Source organism: Trichogramma pretiosum, unplaced genomic scaffold (assembly GCF_000599845.2).
Source record: "Trichogramma pretiosum strain Unisexual culture from Peru unplaced genomic scaffold, Tpre_2.0 scaffold18, whole genome shotgun sequence".
NCBI classification, from domain to species: domain Eukaryota; kingdom Metazoa; phylum Arthropoda; class Insecta; order Hymenoptera; family Trichogrammatidae; genus Trichogramma; species Trichogramma pretiosum.
Genome location: NW_019641681.1, coordinates 1,575,656 through 1,600,930, shown reverse-complemented (window position 1 = coordinate 1,600,930; position 25,275 = coordinate 1,575,656). Strand labels below are relative to the sequence as shown.

The 25,275-nt window shown below is 38.0% G+C and overlaps 5 protein-coding genes across 6 annotated transcripts in view; 3 read left to right on the top strand and 2 right to left on the bottom strand.

The window, feature by feature from the left end:
* The first annotated feature begins 50 nt into the window (after positions 1-50).
* Positions 51-1,744, top strand: LOC106660135 (DNA-directed RNA polymerases I and III subunit RPAC1). Its single transcript, XM_014382983.2, has 7 exons — positions 51-215; positions 295-357; positions 433-623; positions 697-878; positions 989-1,177; positions 1,265-1,501; positions 1,580-1,744. The coding sequence occupies exons 1-7, from the start codon at positions 156-158 to the stop codon at positions 1,690-1,692; spliced, it is 1,035 nt and encodes a 344-aa protein (XP_014238469.1). The 5' UTR covers positions 51-155; the 3' UTR covers positions 1,693-1,744.
* A 163-nt stretch (positions 1,745-1,907) lies between these two features.
* Positions 1,908-10,205, top strand: LOC106660210 (DNA polymerase epsilon catalytic subunit A). Its single transcript, XM_014383118.2, has 19 exons — positions 1,908-2,102; positions 2,211-2,334; positions 2,417-2,635; positions 2,715-2,938; positions 3,006-3,249; positions 3,317-3,725; positions 3,794-6,309; positions 6,385-6,609; positions 6,672-6,913; positions 6,978-7,179; positions 7,254-7,435; positions 7,502-8,198; positions 8,268-8,437; positions 8,513-8,801; positions 8,867-8,974; positions 9,038-9,225; positions 9,315-9,450; positions 9,521-9,732; positions 9,802-10,205. Exons 1-19 carry the CDS (start codon positions 2,026-2,028, stop codon positions 10,103-10,105), a joined length of 6,768 nt encoding a protein of 2,255 aa, XP_014238604.1. The 5' UTR covers positions 1,908-2,025; the 3' UTR covers positions 10,106-10,205.
* On the bottom strand, positions 10,189-11,148 carry LOC106660211 (ATP synthase-coupling factor 6, mitochondrial-like). Of its 2 annotated transcripts, none has more exons than XM_014383120.1 (4): positions 11,092-11,148; positions 10,667-10,823; positions 10,367-10,494; positions 10,189-10,288 (listed from the first exon to the last, which is right to left on the bottom strand). In XM_014383120.1, exons 2-4 carry the CDS (start codon positions 10,801-10,803, stop codon positions 10,254-10,256), a joined length of 300 nt encoding a protein of 99 aa, XP_014238606.1. In that variant the 5' UTR covers positions 10,804-10,823; positions 11,092-11,148; the 3' UTR covers positions 10,189-10,253. The 2 variants fall into 2 exon arrangements, with proteins under 2 accessions (XP_014238606.1, XP_014238607.1); XM_014383121.2 differs by lacking the exon at positions 11,092-11,148 and adding an exon at positions 10,927-11,079.
* Positions 11,149-11,577: 429 nt separating this feature from the next.
* On the bottom strand, positions 11,578-14,995 carry LOC106660006 (E3 ubiquitin-protein ligase TRAIP-like). Its single transcript, XM_023461023.1, has 3 exons — positions 14,738-14,995; positions 12,393-12,764; positions 11,578-12,300 (listed from the first exon to the last, which is right to left on the bottom strand). Exons 1-3 carry the CDS (start codon positions 14,851-14,853, stop codon positions 12,108-12,110), a joined length of 681 nt encoding a protein of 226 aa, XP_023316791.1. The 5' UTR covers positions 14,854-14,995; the 3' UTR covers positions 11,578-12,107.
* Positions 14,996-22,790: 7,795 nt separating this feature from the next.
* Positions 22,791-25,275, top strand: part of LOC106660222 (protein C-ets-2) — a 91,528-nt gene continuing 89,043 nt past the window's right edge. The window contains exon 1 of the mRNA XM_014383145.2: positions 22,791-23,446. The gene's annotated coding sequence lies outside the window, so the exon portion shown is untranslated. The remainder of the gene's footprint in view (positions 23,447-25,275) is intronic.

Here is a 25,275-nt window from a genome sequence, read left to right as displayed (position 1 = left end):
CGATCGTGATCGGCGTTTCAAATCGAGAGCACGTTGTATGACATCTTTGCTGCTAGCATCATTCACTCAGTGTTCGTTGTTCTCGTCTGCTCTGAGTGTTGGTGTTTTTCGAGGTTACAAAGAACACGTGTGAGCCGGTTAACAAATCTGTCAAAATGGAAAAAAATAGCAAAAAAGATCGTAAAATTCTCATGAGAGAACACGGCATTCCCAATGTAAATAATACCTTCAAATATTTTACAAATACAGTTATAGACAAAATTGATTTAATTCGTTAATTTTCATTTATTTCAGACTTTCGAATTTGCTAACCTTCTCGATGGATCGTCTGTATGGTCATTTGAAAAGTTTAAAAAGGTACTTGAAATTTAAATTTTTTTAAAATATACCGTTGAATCATTTCAATTAAAACTAAATCAATCAACATTTTAGGGTTTTTCTGTTAAAATTGTCAGAGAAACTCCTGATAAATTCGAATTGGAGTTTGATTTGATTGGGTGTAATGCTGCTTTGGCCAATGCTTTTAGGAGAATACTCCTCAGCGAAGTGCCAACAATAGCAATAGAAAAAGTGTATATGTTTAATAACACCAGCATCATACAGGATGAAGTACTTTCTCATAGGTAAAAAGGAAATAACTTTATTTGATTTTAGAATATAGAAAAATTTTACTTAATATAATCAATAATTTTATAGATTGGGTTTGATACCATTAAAAGCTCATCCTAAGTTACTTGAATGGCCTGCTGGCGAATGGAAGCAAGACGAAGTTGATCAACAATCTACTTTGAGCTTTGAATTAAAAGTTACTTGTAAAAGAAATCCACAAGCTCCCAAAGACGCAAGAAGACCAAGTGACATTTACTTACATCACAATGGTAAGCACCTGCTAATATTAAATTTTTCCTATTCTATCTATTTTATCATCTATTTTATTCTATTTTATTCTATTTTATTGATATTAAGAGACTAATTACTTTGATAAAAGTTTACAGCAGTGACATCAAATGGGTACCACTTGGAGAGCAACATTTGCTACATCCTGATGGAGCAAAGAAGTTTGGTCCAATTCATGATGATATTTTAATTGCTAAAATGAGACCAGGGCATGAAATCCACGCACAATTATATGCTGTTAAAGGAATAGGCAAAGATCATGCTAAATTCTCACCAGTTGGTAAGAGTTATAAAAATTTCCATTGTCAAACATAAAAATTTTCTAAAGCTTTAAGCTTAAAATTAAATGATTGAATTTATTTTTTAGCAACTGCTGCGTACAGACTTTTACCTGACATAGAGATAGTCAAGGAAGTTACAGGAGAGGCTGCTGAAAGACTGCAATCATGTTTTAGTCCTGGAGTTATTGATGTAAAAGTTTCTCAGGGAATTAAAAAAGCAGTAGTAAAAGATGCTAGATATGAAAGTTGCTCCAGAAACTTTTTCAGACACGATGATTTGAAGGATTGCATTAAGCTATCAAGGGTCGCTGATCACTTCATTTGTTAGTATTCAATTCATAAATATTTAATTAATTAATTTATTCATTATTTGATAACATTTTAAAATAATTATGTTACAGTTACTGTTGAATCGGTTGGAGCATTGCCCTCTTCCACCATATTTATTGAAGCTGTTGAAGTTTTGAAGGAGAAGTGTAAAACATTTTTAAGCGAGTTAGAAGAGATAGCCTAATTGTTATTTTATTTATTTTATTCTTTTGTAAATAAAACGACCGTATTTTTTTAAGAAAAAAATTATCACTATTTATAAATGTGCCTACATTATTTCATTAACCTTTTCATTCACTTATAGAAATTAAACTTGAAATAAGCGCGTTGCCGCTTTATACTGCGAAAGCGCCACAGTTTCGGGATTCAGCCGTCACATTTCGCGCGAAAAGTTGTTAGCAATTTCAACGTTAATAAGTGTGACATTAGAGCGCTGAAACTTTAATATTCATTTAAAGCCAAATATGATGAAGTGAGGTGTTGACACTAATTATTGATCAAACTTTTAGTCAACATCATGCCTGTCAACACGGGAAAATATACTAAAGATAGGGGGAGTAAAGATTACAATTACCAGGATGGAGGTATTCCGAGGTTAGATAATTTACTCCATTATTTTAAAAAAATTATGAATAAATGACATGATTATGATGTGATATACTTATAGAAGTTATGTCAATATATTTAAATTTCTATGCTTAGGGAGAATACTCCAGAGGGTAGATTGTATCAAGTCAAAGAAAACAATCATAGCGAAGGTCTCTATGGATTTCACAGAGTTACAGATGTCAAAGACAGAGTCGGATTCCTTATAAATATGCACACAGTAATGTTTACTATCAATTTAAATTCATTACTACTTATGCAACATGTAAAACTTTAAATTCATAAATAACTCTTTTATTTAGACTGAAATCGTTGAAGATGATAAACAACTTTTCTCTGGAGTCGATTTGTTTTTTCTTGAAGATGATGGTTCAAGATTTAAAATTTCATTACCATATAATCCATACTTTTATGTATTGTGTAGAGATGGTACCAATCAAGAAGTAATAACATACATGCAAAAGAAATTTTCAGGATTTTTATTAAAAATAGAAATTGTTTCTAAAGAAGATCTAGATTTGGTAATAATTTTATACATTACAATATATATTATATAAAAATATTTAATCTCATTAAAATATCTTGTTTCAATTATTGCAGCCCAATCATTTAGCCGGTTTGACAAGAGATTATTTGAAATTATCATTTACAAATATTGTTAATTTACAAAAAGTTAAAAGAGATATTATGAGTGCTGTGAAAGTTAATAAAGAACGAGAAAAAAGCAATACTCATTATGCTAAGCTATTGGCAGAAACATTTCAAAATCAAGAACACTATCAAAGGAAAATTATTGATCAAATGGATAATGTCATTGACATAAGGTAAATGATACTCAAATTAACATTTGAAAAAGTATTTCTTGCATTTTCAAGTACATGTTTTTTTTAGAGAACATGATGTTCCCCATCATGTAAGAGTATCAATTGATTTAGAAATCTTTGTTGGCAAGTGGTACAATGTCAGAACTTTAGGAGCTACTGCACCACCAATTATCTCTGCCAAAGCTGATCTTGTTGAACCTCCAGAACCAGTAGTTCTTGCTTATGATATTGAAACAACAAAATTACCTCTCAAATTTCCAGATGCTGCAATTGATCAAATTATGATGATCTCTTATATGTTAGATGGACAGGTAAACTTTTTTGAAATATTAAATTGAATATTTTATTCAATTAGTTAATACTTGATTCTGTTAATAGGGCTATTTGATTAATAACAGAGAAATCATATCAGCTGATGTAGACGATTTTGAGTATACACCTAAACCTGAATATGAAGGCCGTTTCACAGTCTGGAATGAGCCAAACGAAAAAGCTGTAATAAACAAATTTTTCAATCATATAAATGAAGTAAAACCTCACATATTCGTTACATACAACGGCGATTTTTTCGATTGGCCGTTCGTTGAGGCTCGCGCAGCAATTCACGATATCAACATGAAAGAACGAATTGGTTTTGCCAAAAACAAGGATGGCGTTTACACGAGTAGAGCAGCGATGCACTTGGATTGTTTGTGTTGGGTAAAAAGAGATTCGTATCTACCCGTAGGATCACAAGGTCTCAAAGCCGTCTCCAAAGCGAAATTGCGCTACGATCCGGTTGAAATCGGTAAAACGCCAAATTAGCTTTGGCATCGATCGTAAAATGCATCGGCATTGAATTCTGAAATTTTTCAGATCCCGAGGACATGTGTCGTCTCGCGGCGGAGGATCCAGAAACGATGTGCAACTATTCGGTCTCCGATGCCGTGGCCACATTCTATCTCTATCACAAATACGTCCATCCGTTCATATTCGCTCTGTGCACCATCATTCCCATGGAGCCAGAGGAAGTTTTGCGCAAGGGTTCGGGAACTCTGTGCGAATCGCTGCTCATGGTCGAAGCCAAACGAGTAAACGTCATTTATCCCAACAAACAGGAAGCGGAGTGGACCAAATTCACTCGAGACGGGCATTTATTGGACGTGGAAACATACGTCGGTGGACACGTCGAGGCCCTCGAATCGGGCGTTTTCCGCGCTGACATTCCGTACAAATTCAAGATCGTACCCAGCGCCGTCGACGAGCTTATGGAGGGCGTCGAGAACGCCCTGAGACACGCCATCGAGGAGGAGGAGAAAGTACCGATGTCGGAGGTGACGAATTTCGACGAGGTCGTGCAAGAGGTCAAGGAGAAACTCGCGGCGTTGCGAGCCCAGCCGCTGAGAACAGAGAAACCCATCATCTATCATTTGGACGTCGGCGCCATGTACCCCAACATCATCCTGACGAATCGTCTTCAACCGTACGCCATGGTCGACGAGTCGGCCTGCGCCGCCTGCGACTACAACAAGCCTGGCGCCCAGTGCCAGCGCAACATGGAATGGATGTGGCGAGGCGAGTACCTCAAGGCCACTGCGGGCGAGTACCAGCGCACCCAGCAGCAGCTCGAGACGGAGAAATTTCCGCCGCTGCTGCCGGGCGGCAGACAGCGGGCCTTCCACGAGCTCAGCAAGCAGGAGCAAGCTGCGATCGAGAAGAAACGACTGTCGGATTACTGCAAGCGCACGTACAAGAAGGTGAAGGAGACGAAGACGGAGGAGAGAACGCAGACCGTGTGTCAGCGCGAGAACTCGTTCTACGTCGACACCGTCAGGGCGTTCCGAGATCGAAGATACGAGTACAAGGGCCTGACGAAGAGAGCCAAGGCTCAGCTCGATCAGGCCAAGGCCAACAAAGATGCGGCAGCCGTGAAATCGGCCAACAGTCGCGTGGTTCTCTACGACTCCTTGCAGCTAGCCCACAAGTGCATTCTGAATTCATTTTATGGATACGTGATGCGCAAGGGTTCGCGCTGGTTCAGCATGGAGATGGGCGGTATCGTGTGCTACACCGGTGCCCACATCATCATGAAGGCTCGAGAGATCGTCGAGCAAGTCGGCCGACCGCTCGAACTCGACACCGACGGCATCTGGTGCATCCTGCCAGGCTCTTTTCCCGACAACTTCATCGTCAAGACGACGAACCCGAAGAAGAGCAAGCTCGTCGTGTCCTATCCCAACGCCATGCTGAACTTCATGGTGAAGGACCAGTTCACGAACGATCAGTACCACGAGCTCGTCGATCCGGCCAACCGAGGCTACAAGATACGCAGCGAGAACTCGATCTTCTTCGAGGTCGACGGACCGTACCTCGCGATGGTGCTGCCAGCCGCCAAGGAGGAGGGCAGAAAGCTGAAGAAGAGATACGCCGTGTTCAATTTCGACGGCTCGCTGGCGGAACTGAAGGGATTCGAGGTGAAGAGACGAGGAGAGCTGCGCCTCATTAAACTCTTCCAATCGAACGTGTTCGAGTCTTTCTTGAAGGGAGGCACGCTGGAGGAGTGCTACGCCGAGGTGGCCAAAGTTGCCAATTACTGGCTCGACATTCTGTTTCAAAAAGGCGCCCACGTGACCGACACCGAGCTGTTCGATCTCATTTCGGAAAACAAGAGCATGTCGAAGAAACTGGACGAGTACGGAGCCCAGAAATCGACGTCCATATCGACGGCCAAGCGTCTCGCCGAATTTCTCGGCGATGAGATGGTCAAAGACGCCGGATTGGCCTGTAAATACATTATATCGCGAAAGCCGCTCGGAGCACCGGTCACGGAACGCGCCGTGCCGTTGGCTATTTTCCAGTCGGAACCTTCGGTAACCCGGCACTACCTGCGACGTTGGCTGAAGGATCCGAGCATCCAGGAGATCGAGATTCGAGATATTCTCGATTGGCAGTATTACATCGAGCGTCTGGGCAGCACCATACAGAAGATCATCACCATTCCGGCGGCTCTGCAGGGGATTTCCAATCCGGTACCGAGGGTGCCGCATCCCGATTGGCTGCACAAGAAGATGCTTGAGAAGACGGACGGCCGGAAGCAGCGAAAGATCACCGACGTGTTTCAGCGTATCGAGAAACCAGTGAACGAGGACGAGGAAGAGGGCGAGGAGGACGATGATTCGGATGCCGAGGCCGAGCGCTCGATAATGGACATGGAGGACATCGGCGCTGCTCCTGGTTCAGCGAGTCAACGACCTTTCGGTTACACCGTCACCAAGAGGAAGAGAACGTTCTCCGACGAAGAGCATGAGGCGGCCGAGAAGGAGCACGAGAGCCTAATGAAGGATAATTGGAGGAAAGTTTTGGGTAATCCACCGGCAAATCCAACCACTCACGTAAGCTCAAGTTTCAATTTTTATTCTCTGATTTTCAAGCAACGTTAACAATTTTATTGATTTTCATTATGACAGGAAGAATTTGAAGCGTGGTTGAAATTCCACAAAGAAAAGTGGGCCTACCAAGCGAAGCAAAGAGCCGCGAAAAAGAAATTCGGTGCTCCGAAACGATCGAGAATGGATATGGGCTTTGCAGTTCCCTCGAGTAGTAAACCGGCATCCAAGAATCAAGGATTACTCGGTGGCTTTTTGCAACGCGCTCAACAAAAGCTATTGGAAACACCGTGGCAAATTATTCAGGTAATTTCAATGACACCCTCTTTTAATCGGGCTTGAGACTAACGAGATGATTTTTCATTTAGATGATAGAAACCAGCGAACCCGGTTTGTTCCGAGTTTGGATACTCGTGGACCAAGAGCTGCAGCTGATCAAACTCAACGTGCCGAGGATTTTTTACGTCAATACTCGCCTAGAGAGACAAGAAGCAGGAGATGATGAGAAAAGAGCTTGGAAAAAGTGCCACAGAATATTACCGCGTTCGCGACCGGTTTATCATCTCTATAGGTATTCTTTACCCGAACGATCCTTCAAAACACACAGTGGGTGCGTATTGAGATTCATTTTCATCACTCGGAACGTACATTTTTAATTTTAACATTAATTTTAGAGCGCTGATGAACGACATCATAGAACCGGATATCGAGGGTATTTACGAAACGCAAATGTCTCTGGAGTTTCGTGCAATAATGAACTTGGGATGCGTGTGCGCGGTTGACAGGGCAGCGATGCCCAAGCTCAAAGACACCGATACCTTCGATCTGGAACAATTGAATTTTAGAACTTTTTCCACACAGCCATATCTAAAACAAGTGCGTTAATTTTAAACAACATCATTCTCCATCGACATTATCGAATACTCATTAAAATGTTATTCTTAATACAGATCGGAGAAATGAAGAAAATATTTTTGTATCACCATTGGTCTGTCAGTAGTAATTTTAAAAGAGGCATGTGGAGCTTGTTTTTGCCCGAGAAGAAGATTTGTCAAATTTTTGCATTGGACACCGTTAGAACCGATCGCATGCCTAATATGAATACCTTGTACACCAACGAAAGAAACAAAGCGTAAGTATAATTGTGAGAAAATGAAATTTCGTTCGAAATTTGAAAGTACCAATTTTTGTTATATAGAATCGAAATGGAGGAATTAGAGTTTGTCGATAAAACTCCCGAAACTTTGCAGTTCGAAGTGAAATTTGAAACCGACGTAAAAGCCATTTACACGCGTATACAGAACTCCTTGAAAAATTACAAAAAAGAAGTGAGTGGGGCTACAATTTTAGTTGCTCAAACACCCATGCCACTAACGATGTTGACGTCGAAAATGCCGTACTTGAACGAATTTCCAGTAGTGAAAAATCACATTCAAGATCTGGACGATCTTTACGATACTCTCGATTGGCAGAGGGCTGGATCCAAGATGATGCTACGGCATTACTTCAAAAACGAAATGGTCCTGAGGACTTTGATCGAGCAGGCTCGATATTTTTATGCTCCGGTTGGAAATTTACCAACCGACGTCATTATGTTCGGCGCCGACTTGTTTTACGCCCGACACTTGCAGAAAGCCAATTTTGTGCTCTGGTGGTCGGCTACCGAAAAACCAGATTTCGGAGGCAGCGAAAACGACGACAGTAGGCTACTCACCGATATTGAAGAGAAATCTGGGTGTACTAAAACTCATCCTGGTGTTTATATTAACGTTTGCTTCGAGTTGGATTTAATCAGTTTAGCTGTGACTGCATTGGTGCAGTCGCATCACATCAACGATATTGAAGGTACCAGTTCGTATGTGGCGTTTCACAATGCGCAGCAAGCATCGTTACAGGTATAAATTTTAAAAATCAATTATTTTAGATTAAAAAATATAATTTATTAATCCAATAATTCGTTAAAGGATATTGTATCGGGCGATGCTGCATTAATAAATGGAATACCCTCTTATGATGAGGCAGCCTTGTGTAACCCAGCTTTCAAAGTTATGAAGCATATGGTAGCTACTTGGCTCAAAGAAGTCAGTCAGTTTAAAAATCCATTCGCTGACTATTTGCTCATGCACTTTTATCGGTAAGAATAAATTAAAAGCATTCACTGATACATGGAATCATTTGTTAACGTAATAATTCATTTCTAATCGAATAGATGGTTGCGTTCGCCCACATCGTTCTTGTATGACCCGGCTCTACGTCGTACTCTACACAATTACACGAAAAAATTATTCGTCCAGCTGGTGTCAGAGCTCCAAAGAATGGGCTCGACCATAATTCATGCAGATTTTACAAAAATCATATTGTGTACACAGAAAAAAGTCACGAGCGATGCGCAGGGTTATACCCAATTTATCATTCAATCAATATTGAACAAAGAACTCTTTCATAGTATTCATTTTGAAGTCCGTAGATGTTGGGAATTTCTTGTTTGGTTGGATGCGGTAGGTTCATACATTAATGATTCCAAATGATAAAATGATTATTAAAAAAAATTTTATTTTCATAGTCAAATTTTGCTGGAATTAGAAAAAATAAAAGATTAGAAGAAACAGACGTAAATATGACTCCACCTGAAGAATCAGAGGTAGCACAGTCTCAATCGGGATCAGAAGAGGTATTTAATTTTAATCAATTATATAGGAATTATAAAATAAGTAAATAAATCTTCTTTTTTAAGGTGGAATTAGTAATGAATTGGAACATGATTGAATATGTGCCAATAGAAATGTGTCAATTGACCTTTACAAAAACAATTTCTACCTATTATGGTACTCTATATGAAAATTTACTAACAAGTAAACCAGAAGATGTTGTCAAAACTGTAAAAGATCTTATATCTGGTGAAATGTCTCAGAAACTATTTCAGTAAGTCAATTAAAAATTTTTAAAGGTTTTTGAATTTGTATCTAATAAAATTCGTATTCGTATTTGTAACTAATAAAATTATTTTTTAGTTACATTCAAGCTATACATAAAAAACATCCAGAAAAAGAATTGACCCTTGAAGAATATCCTCATTTAGACTTTGATCATAAAAGCAAAAAGATGACTATAAATCCAGCCCTTGAGTTATCAAAAGCAATATGCAAGGTAAAATTTGCCTTGAAATTTTACTATCTAATTTAAATTATTTTCTTCATTATTATTTCTTTTCTAATAGGTTTTGTCTTTGGATCCAAGAATCGAAGAAGAGGTTTCTAACTTGCATAAAAATTTATTAAGACTGATAGATGTAGGAGCATTTAGTGATAAAGCAGAATGGAAGGATCCATGTGTGTCCTTTACATTGCCAGAAGTTCTTTGTGAAAACTGTAATCACGTTCGAAATATTGATCTTTGTAAAGATAGTTATCAGCATATCGAAGATAATAAGTGAGTTCAAATTACAGCTATTATATTGAGCATTAAACATAAAGTTACATAATTGTTATTGTATTTCAGACAAATGTGGAAATGTCCGAATTGCCATCTTTCATATGATAATGATCAGATTGAATTTAATTTAATTGATTCATTGAATAGACAGAGTGTAGGATATATGATCCAAGATGTTCAGTGTTTAACATGTAATGAAGTAAAACAAGATAACATAGCTGAACGATGTTCATGCTCTGGTTATTTTAAAACAATGCTGTCAAGAGACAATTTTATAAGAACTTTGAAAATATTGAGGCTTATATCTACAAGATGTCAAATGCCTTTATTAGGTGAAAGCCTAGACTTCATGTTGACAAATATCGAATAGCATTGATTTAATAAATTGTAAATTTGTTATTATTAGCTGTATAGATAATATTCAAGTATAAGGATATCAAAAAGAATAAAAATTTACCCTTAACAATTAATAACTTTTATTCTAAATTTTTTGTGAACTTTACACTTAATAAAGATACTTAATTGTTGACGGGATTAACTTCAACTTTGGGTTCTGAAAGAAAATAAATAAAATTGAAAATTATTTTGAAAATATTAATATTTTTTAAATAAAATAGAAAACAATTCTAACCTGGGAAGTTGAACTTGGGGAAAGCGGTCATGTCAGCACCATCACCACCGCCAAATTGTTTGGCAACTTTTTCAAGTTCTTGCTTCCTCATTTGAGCAAGTTCAGGGGTCAATTCAGCTTTGCCACCTCTGCAAATTGAATATTTTTATAATTAACTTGAAAGGTTCATTTATTTTACAAGAATGCTGAATTGCGTTGGCAGTAAATTTACATTACTTCAAAATTCTTTCATGAAATGTTACATACATTATAGATAACAAATCAAACATCTAAAAATAATAATAAATAAATAAGACTTACTTGTTTTTAAACTCCCTGATTTTGTCGAGGAAAAGTTGTTGAATAGGGTCAGTGGCTTGTTTCAGGGCTGGAGCAGCAACTCCAAAATTGCGTTTTGCAAGCTGTGGAACAGCTGCAACCAAGCGTTTTGACAGCATTCTTGCTTTGTTTTGATGAGCTGGAAAAAAAATATTTGATAAATATTAAAAATCGTTAAAAAAATCACGCGTTACATAACTGCGCTTTGCGAATTCTTCGTCCCGCGAATTGATTTATAGTACTTTAGAGGTTAATTGTATTATGAGCCACTTGTCAAATCATAGTCGAACATTAGAACTTGTAATGAGTTAAAAAGTGTCAAATAAAACCTATTTAATCAAAAAAATTGAAAAACTTTCACTGTGCGAAATAAAATAAACAATAGAAGTAAAAAATGTTCGACTTACATATTGTTCTTCGATTTTACTGAAGTCAACTGCCGTAGGGAGTGGGAGTAATCAACATAGCAGAAAACTGTCTTGAGGCGCGCATGCGCAGTAATGTTAAATGTCACAAGTCGACAATTTTTGACGATAATAAATACAACATAATTAAAAAAAATATTTTTTGAATAAAAATTTCAATTCCAAGAACAAAATCTGCTTTACTTGGTTTTCTAACATCTTTCGAGGTTGAATTTGTATTTTTGACAGCCATTACAAATAGTAAACTAAAATTTTGAATTTTAAATACTCATTTTTTGGTTGGCAGATAATTTTTAGTCTTGCCAGAAAACTAAAAAAGCATAATGAACCATTAAAAACTTTTGTTAAGCTTTATTTTGTACAAATAGATCTGAATAACATAAAACTTGTATTTTTCAGTGATTTTTCACTTATAAAAAAATCATTATTCAAAGAAAGTCAATAAAAATAAATAAAAACTGTAATAAGTAATCAGAAGTCGTGTTTTATTTTTTACCAGACAATATAATGCGATAATAATGACCTTAATATAAAATGTGATTATGAATTCATAACATCTTATTAATATTATCGTCTTTATAGCATAACTTATTCATGTAAGATAATTGTAGTAATAGTTTTTATACTAGAAAAGTATAATTTTTACTTTTTCATATCGGATTCAATTAATCATTTCTTTTTGACTTTGAAACCAGAAACATAAACCTTAATTTTTTCACAGTCTTTGGTCACATCTTACATAAAAATTTTCATGAATTTCGCAATAGTTCGTTGATCATAATTACATTTCTAATTGTTTATCATAATAATTCTTTAAAAGGACTGTAAGATTTATAATTTTTTTACACTAGGTGTCGCATGATATTTGTTACCAAAGTAATTTATATCATTCCATATTTATAACCATATTTACAATAATATCACAATAATAGTTACAATTAACTACTTATTATACTATTATATACTTATTTTATGTAACGCAGTTCGATCGAAAATACTCACTGAAATCCATCTACTATAAGTGTCGATGAAACAATAATTATTAAAAAAACGAGGTTCGAAAGAAACGTACTTTTCGAAATACCAAAATATTCTATTCCACCTAATTGGTCTATAAGCATGATAATCAACAAGCAAGTATGAAACCCTATTGCTACCCAATAGGTATTTTGTTTCCATTCTTCCAGTTTTCTGAGAGAAATACAATAAATATTAATTTAACAACTTCTCTAACAATAAATATTAGATATTTTAATGGCACAAAATAAATATTAAAAACTCACTTTATGGTTTCAATAAATTTTTCCCTTTCATTGGTCGATTCTTTTTGGAGTTCACTATTTTTCAACTGCAAATTTTGTATTCTTTTCTTCGCTTCTAGTAAAGCGCGAGTACTTTTTATTTCTTTTGCAGACGCTATCCAGTAGTCCTTTTCAAGAACTTTCGCGTACCGTCTTGCTTCTTCTAATTTCACTCTGCAGTTTTCGTGATCGAGCTCAGTTGAACGCAGCCTCGCTAACAAATTCATATTTTTTTTACGTAATTTTTTTATTCTTGGCGATTCCTCGTCATCATGGATTGCAGAAAAATTTAAAAAAACTTTCTTAGCATCCAATTGCGATGCTTTCTGTCGGCATATGGGACATGTCTGTGAACTACAACAATATAACATTGAAATTTAAAATATTACATGGGTTCTTTATAGATTATCTACAAATTGTGAATATATTTTGAACATTTTTTCAAACTTTAAGTTTATAATCTCCTACGGAAAATTTTTCTAGCTAGAATAAGCAATGTTGTGAGGTTTACCAATAAGTAAAAAAGTATAAGAAAATGTGAGGTGCGGAAATGATTTTGGGCTCGTAGTACATTTTTTACACATTTTTTTATTACATATACTTTAACACGTTTCATCTGTACAGATGCAATAACCCTTATAAACTTTCCAATTAATTTGGACACTTTTACATTCAAATTATCGATAAGCAGCACGCATGAATAAATCGAACCTTATTATCATAGAAAATGTAGAACAATATAAATACAAAAGATAATACAATAGATTTCTTATACATTTTGCGTCAATGAAATAAAATAAGAAAACAGTGTCAATAAATAAAAATAAAAATTCTAATCGATTGTTAAAATAAAATCCACCTTTTTAATTAAACTTAATTAAAAACTCAGCTTTTTAAAAATATAATTATTTTATGTCATTTCGTTCACTTTATTCATCTTCACATCAGTCGGTCATGTGCTTAGCTATTAGTTGAATCGATCAGACGTTGAAAAGACAAAAACGACGAAATAAAAGACAGTTACGAACCACCAGTGATCGATTGGTTCCAATTTACTAAGCTTACTAACCATGTAGTTTATAATTATCTGCATGATGTACTTCAGTGTGACTGCCGTTAAAGTCGACAGATTTTTATTTCTTCTTAGTGTTGTGGCTTCCAAGTTGTCTTTGTTTAACCAACTTGATCGGCGAAAGCATCAGTTCAACTCGTTAATCTTGAGATCTTCAAGAAACCAATTTAGTTTTGAAAATGTAGATTTTACAGGATGATAGAAATATTGGCCCTCACTAATATCAACGAGCACCGCAAAGCAAAGAGAGGCTCTACCCAACTGCAGTGGAGGTATGGAATTAAGCATACAGAAAAGTTACTGATTATAACGACAGAAATACCGGAACATATCGCGGAGACAAATGTAAACTACAGCGTCTGACAGATAAATAGGTTGGAACCAAACGATCACTGGTGGTTCGTGCCCATCTTCTAAAGGGCGCTTTCAGATTGTCACGCCGTACATCACGAAATGGTCACTTTACTGATTTGCCTAGTGGAATAACAAAGAAGGTGTTGCGGGTTAAGTAAATGAGAGACCTTGTTTGTTATTCCTCCAGGCAAATCAGTAAAGTGACCATATCGGCGTTTTCGTGGGCTCGCCTTCTGATTGGTTCAGTCAATGGCTAAGCAAATAACCTTCTGATGCGGAGATGAATGACGTAAATACAATGACATGAAATCGATGACGATCAAGGCAATTCCTGATGGCTTCTTATGTGCTCGACTTAGCTGTCGACGTTTTTATCATCATTTTTATCATGTTGGTTGCTAAGCACTTGACCGACTAATGTGTAAAGGAATAAGGTAAATAAAGAGACATAAAATTGGTATATTTCAGAAAAAAATTGAGTCTTTTTAATTTAATTTAAAAATGGGATAATTTTTGACAATCGATTGGAATTTGCATAACTTTATTATTTTATTTCACGAATGATAAAAATTAAAAAATGATTTTTATGTAATTACAATCGTTCGTGTATTTGATCACGCACTAAAAATTAAAAAACTTTGGTATACTTTATAGGAAGTTTCATTTACTACTTTTTATAAGTTATATTTTACGTAAATTATTCTTAGATCAATTTCGTTCTTACTGAAAAAAATATACTTCAAAAATCACGGTAAAAGAGTTCATAAATTTTAACCCGCTTAGACTCTAATGGTATTGATTAATAAGAATTCATACAAACAAATTATTTAAGCTTATTGACTAGATTAGCGAAGAAGACAAAAATATAGAAAAGAAAACGTGAACTTTTTCTCAGACTTACTCGCTCAACACACGAAGCAGGCAATGATGATGTTGGATATGACCACATGGTATTGTGAAAAGAACACTATTATCGTCAATAAATTCTTGACAAATTCCGCACTGTGGTCTATACATTTTTGTTTTATAACAAAATTTAATAAAATCAAATACACATCAATAAAAAGATAGTCGCTGTGATTAAAACACAATTGAGTGTGCTACATGTCTATACTAAGTGTGTTTGTACGTAGACATCTGTACTGAAACGAAAAAGATAAATTCAATCAATACGGGGAATACGTCCGTTAGTTCAAATCTAAATGAAATTGGATTTCACTTTCTTTCCCACTCCTACTCTGTGTATGAAGATCTATTTGAAATAAGTGGTCATTTCAAACGAATCTTTACTATACTCATGCGTACGATTAAAAATATTCCCTCCATATTCAAAAATTAATTTTTCAACTTGATGGAAATATGGAAATTTTAATGAAAAATTTGTAAAAAAAAATTATTTTTATGCTCGGCAATTTATGTGTCATCAAGATTCAAATATCGATAATAAATTTAATATTTTAACGAATATCTTTAATGTCATTTTTGAAAAAATATCCATTTTTACAAACACCGCAATTTAAAAATAAACGAATATTGATCAAAGTTTCATTTTCAATAAAATAATTCATTCTATCTAATTATAATTAATTTAAATGAATAAACGATAGGCTTTTAATTCTGTGGTGGAAAGGCCTAACGAGATAACTCCATTTTTCGTGTTTTCGAGAAAAACGCGTTTTAAGTTGCGCACGAAGGCCTAGCTAGACGCGGACGACTAAAGATCTGTACCTATGACATTTTTACCTATTATGAGGTATCTTTTGAACTATGTATTTATGAAATTGAGAGGCGCATCATAGTGATTTTTCATGGATTAAATAGCTCATTTAACGTTATACTGGTGTCAGATCTCAAATCATGCAACGAAAAAAGGCCACACTGAAAATCGCGAAAATGGCCCCTCGCGTTTCAAATGTACCAATCGTATAGTGAAATTCACAACATTCGAAGAGTGTAAGAGCCATTTGTATGTTGGAATATCATTTTCTTCCATTTTCAAATCAATCTAATCGCATTTCGTTTGCTGCGAAATGGACTTATCTCGTTAGGCACGGTGTTATATTGAACGATAGGTGCTCTTTTCAGCTTTTGTGACACTTGTACCTTAAAGTAGACATAACATATAGGTAATTCATGTCATAAACTCGATTTCGAAAAAAATGGAGTTATCTCGTTAGTCCTTTCCACCACAGAATTAAATTTTTATTTCATGATTTGGAATTGGAATAATTTGTATTTAAATAATTGTTCAAAAAACTCTTAACTAAAAATTTTGTATACGTGGATTTTTGATAAAATTTACGCTTCTTATAATCAAACGAAATTAGAATATTACAATATTAATTGATAGTATAAAAATATTATTGCTCCCGGCCGAGATAATAAAAAAAATCCTAGAAGTCTCCGCCTCTCCTCTATATCATTGTTGTCCGAGTTTCCAATTTTTCGAGTTTTACTCGATTCGAACTCGAACTCGTCAACTTGAGTCATAAGTTAGAATCAATCAAGTACAGATGCATACATAATGAATTTAGTATTTAAAATATAAATTTTGCACCAAGTCGAAAACTAGACTCGGCGAGAAATTCTCTGGAGAAGTCGGTTTTTTCGCTAAATTACATGGCAAGGTTGTCCACTCACAATGAGAGCCTTTCGTCTCTGGGCCACAGATCTTCACCAAACTCTAATACATAATTAAATTAATAACTAGCTTCTACGTTAGTTATTTTTGGTAAAAACTTATTGTGATTACCAATCACGTCTCTCTTATCAGCAATAATCAGTGTATCGGTAAATTTATCAAAATCCGTTATTAGTGCATGTTTTATTTCGACCGTCCCTACGAAGACAATCACTCATGCGAATGCGGTCAAAAAAATCTCTCTCAGAAATCGGCGGCGAAAAAAACTCTCTTTCAAAGAAGCGGTCAAGAAAATCTCTCTAAAAAATCTGCGATCAAGAAAATCTCTTCAAAAAAAAAAAAAAAACAAAAACAAAAAAAAATAAATTTTTGGAGAGATTTTCTGGACCTTATCTTCGAAAGAGAGTTTTTTTCTCCACAAATTTTCAGGAGAGATTTTTTTGATCGTGCTTCACTGGAACGGTGATACTCTTCGTAGGGACGGTCGATTTAATCAAGGTCACGTATCATTAGGTGAAGTTTATTAAAAAAAACCAGTAGCCAACGAACACTCAACCCATTCAACATCCCAAACAAGACGTGAAAAAAATTCTCAGCCAATTACTGCATGAATAAATGCAGGGACCAAGTGTCGAAAACATGAAAAGAAAGTAGTAACTAGCATAAATTATTCTCCACAACAACAGAGTACAACGGTGTAATAATAGTTAAACGCCTAAGGTTCAGGCAAGCACAATTTTGATTGAAAATTAAAAAATACATACATATAAGTATCCATACATATTTACAATTATTAATCAACATTTCTTCTTACTACTGTCGCATGCTTAATCTTTGCAACTTTCATAGATTGTCTTTTAGTGAGAGCCCACAAAACCGACAAATATGCCCCTGTTGTCAAAATTTTTTCTCACACTTGTCGTGTGAGTAATCTTTACGACCTTCGTGTACTGATTTTTGGTGTCTAATCAATTTCGATTTTTCTCCAAATTTTTTCTCGCATTTGTTGCATTCATAATCTTTGCGACCTTCGTGGACTATTTGCTGGTGTTTTCTTAAATTTCTCTGTACTCCGAATTTCCTATCGCATTTCTCGCAGTTGTAATCTTGGCGACCTTCGTGGACAGTTATTTGATGTTGAAACAAGTACCCTTTTTGGATAAACTTCTTTTCGCAATTGTCGCACGCGTAGTCTTTGCGACCTTCGTGGACTGTTTTTTGGTGGCACAACAAATGACGTGCAAGTCCAAACTTCCGATCACACTTATTGCATGCGAAATCTTTGCGACCTTCATGGACCGTCTTTTGGTGAACTATTAAATGCGGTTTCTGTCCAAATTTCTTCTCGCATTTGTCGCATGCGAAATCTTTGCGACCTTCGTGCACTGTTTTTTGGTGCCTGATCAAAACGCTCGGATCACCAAATGTCTTCTCGCATTTTTCGCACGCAAAATTTTTGCGACCTTCATGGACCGTCTTTTGATGAACTATTAAATGCGGTTTCTGTCCAAATTTCTTCTCGCATTTGTCGCATGCGAAATCTTTGCGACCTTCGTGCACTGTGTTTTGATGTCTGATCAAACTGCTTCGAACCCCAAATTTCTTCTTACACTTGTCGCATGCAAAATCTTTGCGACCTTCGTGGACTGTCTTTTGGTGATCGAGCAAATGTGATTTTTTTCCAAATATCTTCTCGCACTTGTCACATAAGTAATCTTTGAATTCTTTTGAGATGTAATCTATCCGACCTTCGTGGATTATTCTTTTATCTCTTATCAAATTGCTTTGATTCCCAAATCGTTCTCCGTAATCTTTGTGACCCTCGTGGACTGTTTTTACGTGCAAGAACAAAGTATTTTTATGTCCAAATTTCTTCCCACAATCGTCACATTGGTAATCTTTGAGGACGCTGTGTATTGTCTTCACATGGAAGAATAAATGTGATTTTTTTTTAAATTTCTGTTCGCATTTGTCGCATGTGAAATCATTGCTATCGTAGTGGACTGTCTTTATGTGCCATAGCAAACTCTGTTTATTTCCAAATCTTTTTGCACACTTGTCGCATAAGTAATCTTTAAAAACTTCGTGGAATATTTTTTTGTGCTTAAGTAACGTTGATTTATTTTCAAATCTCCTCTCGCACTTGTTGCACATAAAATTTTCGCGATCTTTACGTATTAATTTTTGGTGCATAATCAAACTCGATTTTTGCACAAATTTCTTCTTGCACTGTTGGCATGCAAAATTGTGATTTGTGTCTTTGTGTGTTATCATGCTTGATTTTTGTGTAAATTCCTCCTGGCAAATATCACAAACGTATTTTTTGTCATTTGATACAACAATGTCGTGTTCACTGGAATTATTTTCCGAGTCGGATTTCTTATCACTTGTATCCATCTCGACGCCTAAATTAAACGATGGACTTTTCCTCTTATTACCAAGAAAATTGAACGAGTAAAACTTATATTTTGGTATGAAATTGTTTTCATCGGAAAGACAACATTCAAAGTAATTAGTTTTCACCATATAAACATGATCAGCGGTTCGAGGAACTATGTCAAAATAGTTTACAATCATATTGTTTACCATTAAGTTACCGAATTATCTGCTTATATATTATTATAATATTTGATCCAGTTTAAAATTTATATTGCGAAGATTTTTTCGAGGGATTTTTCGGACTTCTAAAACTAACAATGTCAGTGCACCAAGTTGATCTCAGCAAATTTTTTTTCGAGTATTACACTATTTTTAGAGCAAATAGTAACAGACGATAAACTTTTTTACCATATAACTCTTACTCTAGCATAACTTTAGATCTGAACCACAAAGTCGATCGAGCAAAAAACTGAACCGATGATCGAGTAATTCGAGAATTACAAAAGTGTTGTGTGAATATTATCAATGCCGAGCTCTCATCTCACACATTCCCTCGAGCGCAACTTGCTACCAATACAAGATCCCATGTGCATTTTGGTCGCATCGACTTTGCACATGTGCGTATGAGACAAGTCGTCGCACGTAGCTCTGGAGCAAATAAATCACGAAACTAATGCACGTCCATCGCGTCTGCGAGGCAAATGAGCCAATGTACAAAAGCTCGAATATATTACGTGGGGGGAGGACAATTCAGGGCGCCAATCGCAATACGATCTTAGTATAGCGATTGCAGCAGATATTATACACGGCAGACACTTGTTGTCAGACTCAAGTGCCGCGCGATGATTTAATGAGATTCACCCAAGTGAGTGCGGCTGTTTTCCGATTTGTCCAAAATCCATCAAGTTTTCACTTGTGCACTTGTGTGCGGGGTTTATATATACGGGAGGCGAGCTGCGAGCGCGATAACATTCAACTCGCATAATCGTGTAACTTCCTGCCCCTGCGTATATTTATTTATATCCGCCAAGTCGAAAAACGTACACAGCTACTACCACTGCACCTCGTCGTTGAATCATCAATATTCCATCGACGCGTCGAAATTTACCACCTCGTGCGTACAAGAAAAAAATAAAGAAGAGAAAAAAATGATTTTGTTATTTTCTTTTGCCATATACAGCACTGACTGTTTTCTCTCTCGCGTGTGCGTCAAACCAGCAGCAGCAGCAGCAGTAGCAGCGACTCACTCACTCTCTCGCAAGTCACAAGCCCTTTTGTCGCTAAGCCATCAGCCGCAGTCCATCTCTCGGTTCTCCGATGCGTTTCAGCACACGCGCTAAAGCCTCATCTCGTATGCGCAACTTGCAACTCTCTTAGGACTCGTCGTGTGCATGCGTGGCCGTGATAATATACGTGGTGCGCGCTTCATGCCTTGTCGTCGTCGTCGTTGCCGTCACGCAATTGTGTATACATTATTTGGCTCTTTCGTTTCGTCGTTCGTATTCTTTTTTTTTCCTCTCTTTATATTCATTCTCTCTTCACCATCTCGAACGAGCTGTGTATAAGGTATACTGCCTCGCGTGGAAGCTGTACTGCGTTTCGCGCATATTGACGAGAGCTGTCAATTGATAAGCAGTGGACGTGTGTGTAACAGCAACGACACACAGAGCGCAGAGTATGTACACACAGCTCGAGGGCAGCTATATATAATACGACGCGTTGTTGGACACAGCAGCTTGTATAATTGGTCATTTACACGATTCTTGAGGTAGCCCAGAGTCTCGCCGTGCATATAATATTTATTATATACGAATACATATGACACACACGCACGAGTGCTGTGCTGTGGTTTGCGGTAGATGAGTTTATTGGGTAGGCAATTTATCGCTTTTATACCGATCTCATGGGAATCATGGGAATATCGAGCGGGCACATGCGGCTCGATTATTATTATACGCGCACATCGGCTCCGATTCATTCGAGTGCTCGAGTCAGCGCGAAAGAGAGAAAATTTACAAAATGAAGAAAAAGAATGAAATAAAAAATCGATCTCTGTGCTGGAGCTCGCGCGCGTATCGAGTGTCATCGTATTACATGCATGTATGTATACAGCGCGAGAAAGTCATATTTTCGTAAATCAGACGAGATCGTTGCGTGAGAAAAACATTGGGGGCTCCTTTTGAATCGCTACACGCGCTACACTGTCGCATGTCTATACAGACGAGTTTCCCGCCCACGCAATATTAAAAAGCCATGGCGTGGGGCTACATGTGGCATTAGCAAATAATGCACCGCGGGATAATTAGTAACAGTGCGATATATTTTACGTAGGAGTCGATAACGATTAGTAAACAAATCTGCAGCTGAACACCGCATAGAGTGTAAATCACAGCCGGGCTGGAATTCCTCATCGCGCCAGTATACTTTTTATATTTTCATATCGCACGGCTATATATATGAGTCATTTCACGTCAAGTCTCCTAGCGCGGCGCCCGTGCGGCATTATTAATCGATATTGCTCAATTTGTAACTCGCCAGAAAAGCACCTAAATGCACCCAGAAAAAATATGTGCCATATGATTTTGATAGGAAATCTCCTCAGCTTTCCGATGATGAGGTCAGATTTTCCAAAATTTTCCATTTTCCCCGGAAAAACTTGACATAAACTTTCAAACTCAAATATCTCAAAAACGGCATTTTTAAGATTTTTTTAAATAGTGCCAATCGAAAGCTGAGAAAATTTCCTATCGATATGCAAGTTTTCAGAGAGTACTTTTGATAATTATTCAATGAAATACAGCGACGAACGTGTAAAAACGTGAGATTTTGCGCCGCGCGGGGTACTGCGCGCGGGAACAGCTGCCGCACGGGCCGAAATGTCACGTTTTTACACGTTCGTCGCTGTATTTCATTGAATAATTATCAAAAGTACTCTCTGAAAACTTGCATATCGATAGGAAATTTTCTCAGCTTTCGATTGGCACTATTTAAAAAAATCTTAAAAATGCCGTTTTTGAGATATTTGAGTTTGAAAGTTTATGTCAAGTTTTTCCGGGGAAAAGTGAAAATTTCGGAAAATCTGACCCTACCATCGGAAAGCTGAGGAAATTTCCTATCAAAATCATATGGCACATATTTTTTCTGGGTGCATTTAGGTGCTTTTCTGGCGAGTTACAAATTGAGCAATTTCGATTAATAATGCCGCTCGGGCACCGCGCTAGGAGACTTGACGTGAAATGACTCATATATCAATGACTGCTCTACTGCTTAGTTCGTGGAATCCGAGCCGACACTTGTGCGCGACAGCAGCAAGAGAGTAAGGTGTCACACACTCGCGGTGCCATCCGAAAGGCCCAGCTGATTTTTCCAACGCTAAACTACGCGTCGACTCCGAAAAAAGGTCCCCGCTCCTCCTTCATTTCATATATCGCGACTCCAAAAACGGAGCATAGCGGGCTGCAGCGCAGTACCTGCAGCAACGGCAGAAATCTGCAGATGTCGCTAGCGTGCCGCGCACTGCTGACAAAAAGCGCGAGAGGAGAAGAGCTTCGGCCGAACCGACACGACGACGACACTGCTGCTGCTGCAGACGTAGTAGTATCTATATGCGTACTGGCCGTTGGGTAGGCGCGGGAGGGAGGAAACGTCTCTGACGCGCGATTCCGTAGAAGAAGGGAGAGAACGTTTTCGTTTCATTCATGAGCGAGAGAGACTCGCTCGCGCTGCTGCTGCGAAGCCGGTTGCCAACACACACGCATACATCTATACACACACACATTGTGTCACACACACACACAGATGAACGAAGCGTTCGCGCGAGGCATGGCGCTGGCACTGGCAGCCGCAGGCAGAACTAGCAGGCAGCAGCAACAGAGCGGAGGCTCGCTGGGCAAAACGATATGGTCCCTCCGACAGTTCCGAGCGATTAGTCTGCGCGACCGTACCACACACATACAACATACGTTCTGCGTGCCGCCGTGTTGTTGTCTCGTTTCGTCGACAGTTTGATGCTGCGTTTTTGTATACGAATAGATCGAGACATACACGCGCGTTGTGTGTATTCACCATCCCGGCGCGCCGCTGCACCATATCATTTGTATTGTACCCGTCGTTCCAATGTTTTGATGCTCTAATGGTATAATAATTTGAAAAAAGTGCACGTTCGATTATTTTACGGATTAAAAACCGTTAAAGTGCAGTGCGCTTGAAGCAGTGCTGCGATATCAATATTTGTTTGTTGTCATACATACCTTGCGAAAAAGGGCGATTATACAGTGCTTGTATTTGTTATTCAATTGTTTTTCATGATTGACCAGTGAATGGTTCTCAAAACGAATCGATAAAAAAAGTGAAGCTTCGTGGCCCGAGTGTGATCTGTCTATTGGAATATTATAAAAACATATATTCATGTGAAATTGGCAGTTTTGTTTCGGACAGTTAGTTTTGTGTGTTGTCCAGCTCGAATGTGAATACATCTCTCAAACGCGATACATATAAATTGCGAAGAGAGGAGCAGACATTCATATAACGTGTATCAAAACTTCAGCAGCGAGGTCCCTTCCACCACTCGCTTGAATAATCGTTACGAAGGTATATTACAATACATTGGCTATTTTTTACGCACGTATACTTATATTCGCGCGATAGCGGCACACAGACCACATTTCTTTTTCTTTCCTCTTTTTTTTTTCAACTCCGTACTGCGAGCCTCTCTCTCCTACGCTCTTTTCTCGTGTATGTGTTTATGTGTGCGTGTGCTGTGTTGTGTATATGTTTGTTGCGCGCTTTCTGTCTCGCTGTTTTATAAGTGCTATGAATGAGAAAGAGAGAAGAGAACACGGAGCGGACGAGCGCAAAAGAAGAGCAGAGAGAAGAGGAATCGAGAAAGCACAGCGAGGCGCGTTATATTATAACCTTGAAAAAGACACGCTTCCGAGCTCTGCGTCGAGAGTCGGCGAATATATAGCATAGAGAGTGAGATCGGTTTTGTGCCCTGCGCTGCTGCTGCTACTGCACGGCAAAAGGAAATTTTCGCTGCCGCCAGAAATCGGTACAAAACCGTATCTAGTCATTAATTTTCTTTTTCTTCTTTTTGTGGAAAAAATCGCCCTTTCTTCTCTCTCGCATAATAATATTATGACGTTTCTGATCGGCGGTGGCGCGGATCTTTGTTATACACATTGACAGCGAGATGATCCATATAAATGCACATATTCGTTCATTTTCTACGAATGCCATCTCCTAATATTACGCCGTTCGATAATCTTCTTCTACGCTGTGCACAGTGCACATCGCGTGCGCATGCATATAATATACAACAACGGCCGCGCGCAGTCCTCTTATCGGAGCTCGTGTTTTTTTTTCTCCATTCTTTTATTTTGTCGCGAGCGCGCGCGCGCTTACATTTATCTGGGCTGATAAAAACTCGTCCCTCGCCTACAACATTGGCAGTAATTGCTCTTGCTGCTCTGCATACAGCGGTGATTGCGAGCTATGCAGTGGTAGTGCATTTATAGTTGCTCCGCTGTGTATGCCTGTGAATGCGTGTGTGAATGCGTGCGACAGGCAAGTTCACCTTTTTGATTTGAATAATATTACGCGATAATGGGTGTATAGGGCTATAAAAGGAAGCTGGCGAATAAAAGGCCGAGCGAGACCGCGCGAGAGATGGTACAGAAAAGAGTATTCGGTTTGATATACACAGAGCTGAAACGGTGCAGTTCTCGCACGCAGACACAGCTAGACGCGTGCATACACACTCGCATACATACTGAAAGCACAGTGAGAGAGCCAGAAGAGGAGGAGTAGGAGGAGGTTTCAAAAAGAGGGAGAGAGAGCATGAATGAGAGTTGAATGAATCGCGCAAAAATATATATAGCTACCAACGCAGCTGTGTGTGTATGTGTTCTGTGTATGTGTACGAGAGAGAAAGAACATGTGGCCGAGAGCTCGCCGCGGCAGCCGCGCAGTGCAAAAACAGAACACAGAGCACAGTAGAGTCCGTAGGTGGAGTATTTTGTATCGAAGGAGAGAAACGGCCCCGCACTGTTGCTGCTCTGCAGGCTCTACTCCGAGTGGGAGACCAAACGACCGACCGAGCACTACACACAGCGGAGAGCACAGCTCTGGCTTTACGAGAGAGAATTGCCGATCCTGACAACTCTGACTGCTGAGCGCTGGGCTAGCCGCACTGCGCTGCACTCGAACAGAGCGAGAGAGATAGGAGAGAGGCAAAAATAACATTTTTAGACTTGCCAGTTTTCATTATTTCGCAATATAATATGCGGCTGTGCATCGGGTGCTGTACATACTCGCGCGCGAAACCGTATTAACTTTTTACCTCCTGCGCTTATCGAATAGCAGCTCGTGTAGATATATCTCTCCGTGGCATTGATTCTCTCCTCTTCTTTTTCTTCCTC

Bases quoted from the DNA above. Each gene is read 5' to 3' on its own strand.
- LOC106660135 (XM_014382983.2), top strand. From the start codon at position 156: ATGGAAAAAAATAGCAAAAAAGATCGTAAAATTCTCATGAGAGAACAC. The intron at 879-988 runs GTAAGCACCTGC...CTTTGATAAAAG, and splicing joins CATTTACTTACATCACAATG to TTTACAGCAGTGACATCAAA. The intron at 1,502-1,579 runs GTTAGTATTCAA...ATTATGTTACAG, and splicing joins GGTCGCTGATCACTTCATTT to TTACTGTTGAATCGGTTGGA.
- LOC106660210 (XM_014383118.2), top strand. From the start codon at position 2,026: ATGCCTGTCAACACGGGAAAATATACTAAAGATAGGGGGAGTAAAGAT. The intron at 2,939-3,005 runs GTAAATGATACT...TGTTTTTTTTAG, and splicing joins GATAATGTCATTGACATAAG to AGAACATGATGTTCCCCATC. The intron at 3,250-3,316 runs GTAAACTTTTTT...TTCTGTTAATAG, and splicing joins CTTATATGTTAGATGGACAG to GGCTATTTGATTAATAACAG.
- LOC106660211 (XM_014383120.1), bottom strand. From the start codon at position 10,803: ATGCTGTCAAAACGCTTGGTTGCAGCTGTTCCACAGCTTGCAAAACGC. The intron at 10,495-10,666 runs GTAAGTCTTATT...TTCAATTTGCAG, and splicing joins ATCAGGGAGTTTAAAAACAA to AGGTGGCAAAGCTGAATTGA. The intron at 10,289-10,366 runs GTTAGAATTGTT...ATTTTCTTTCAG, and splicing joins CCCCAAGTTCAACTTCCCAG to AACCCAAAGTTGAAGTTAAT.
- LOC106660006 (XM_023461023.1), bottom strand. From the start codon at position 14,853: ATGTATAGACCACAGTGCGGAATTTGTCAAGAATTTATTGACGATAAT. The intron at 12,765-14,737 runs GTAAGTCTGAGA...ATATTGTTGTAG, and splicing joins CTGCTTCGTGTGTTGAGCGA to TTCACAGACATGTCCCATAT. The intron at 12,301-12,392 runs GTGAGTTTTTAA...TATTTCTCTCAG, and splicing joins AAATTTATTGAAACCATAAA to AAAACTGGAAGAATGGAAAC.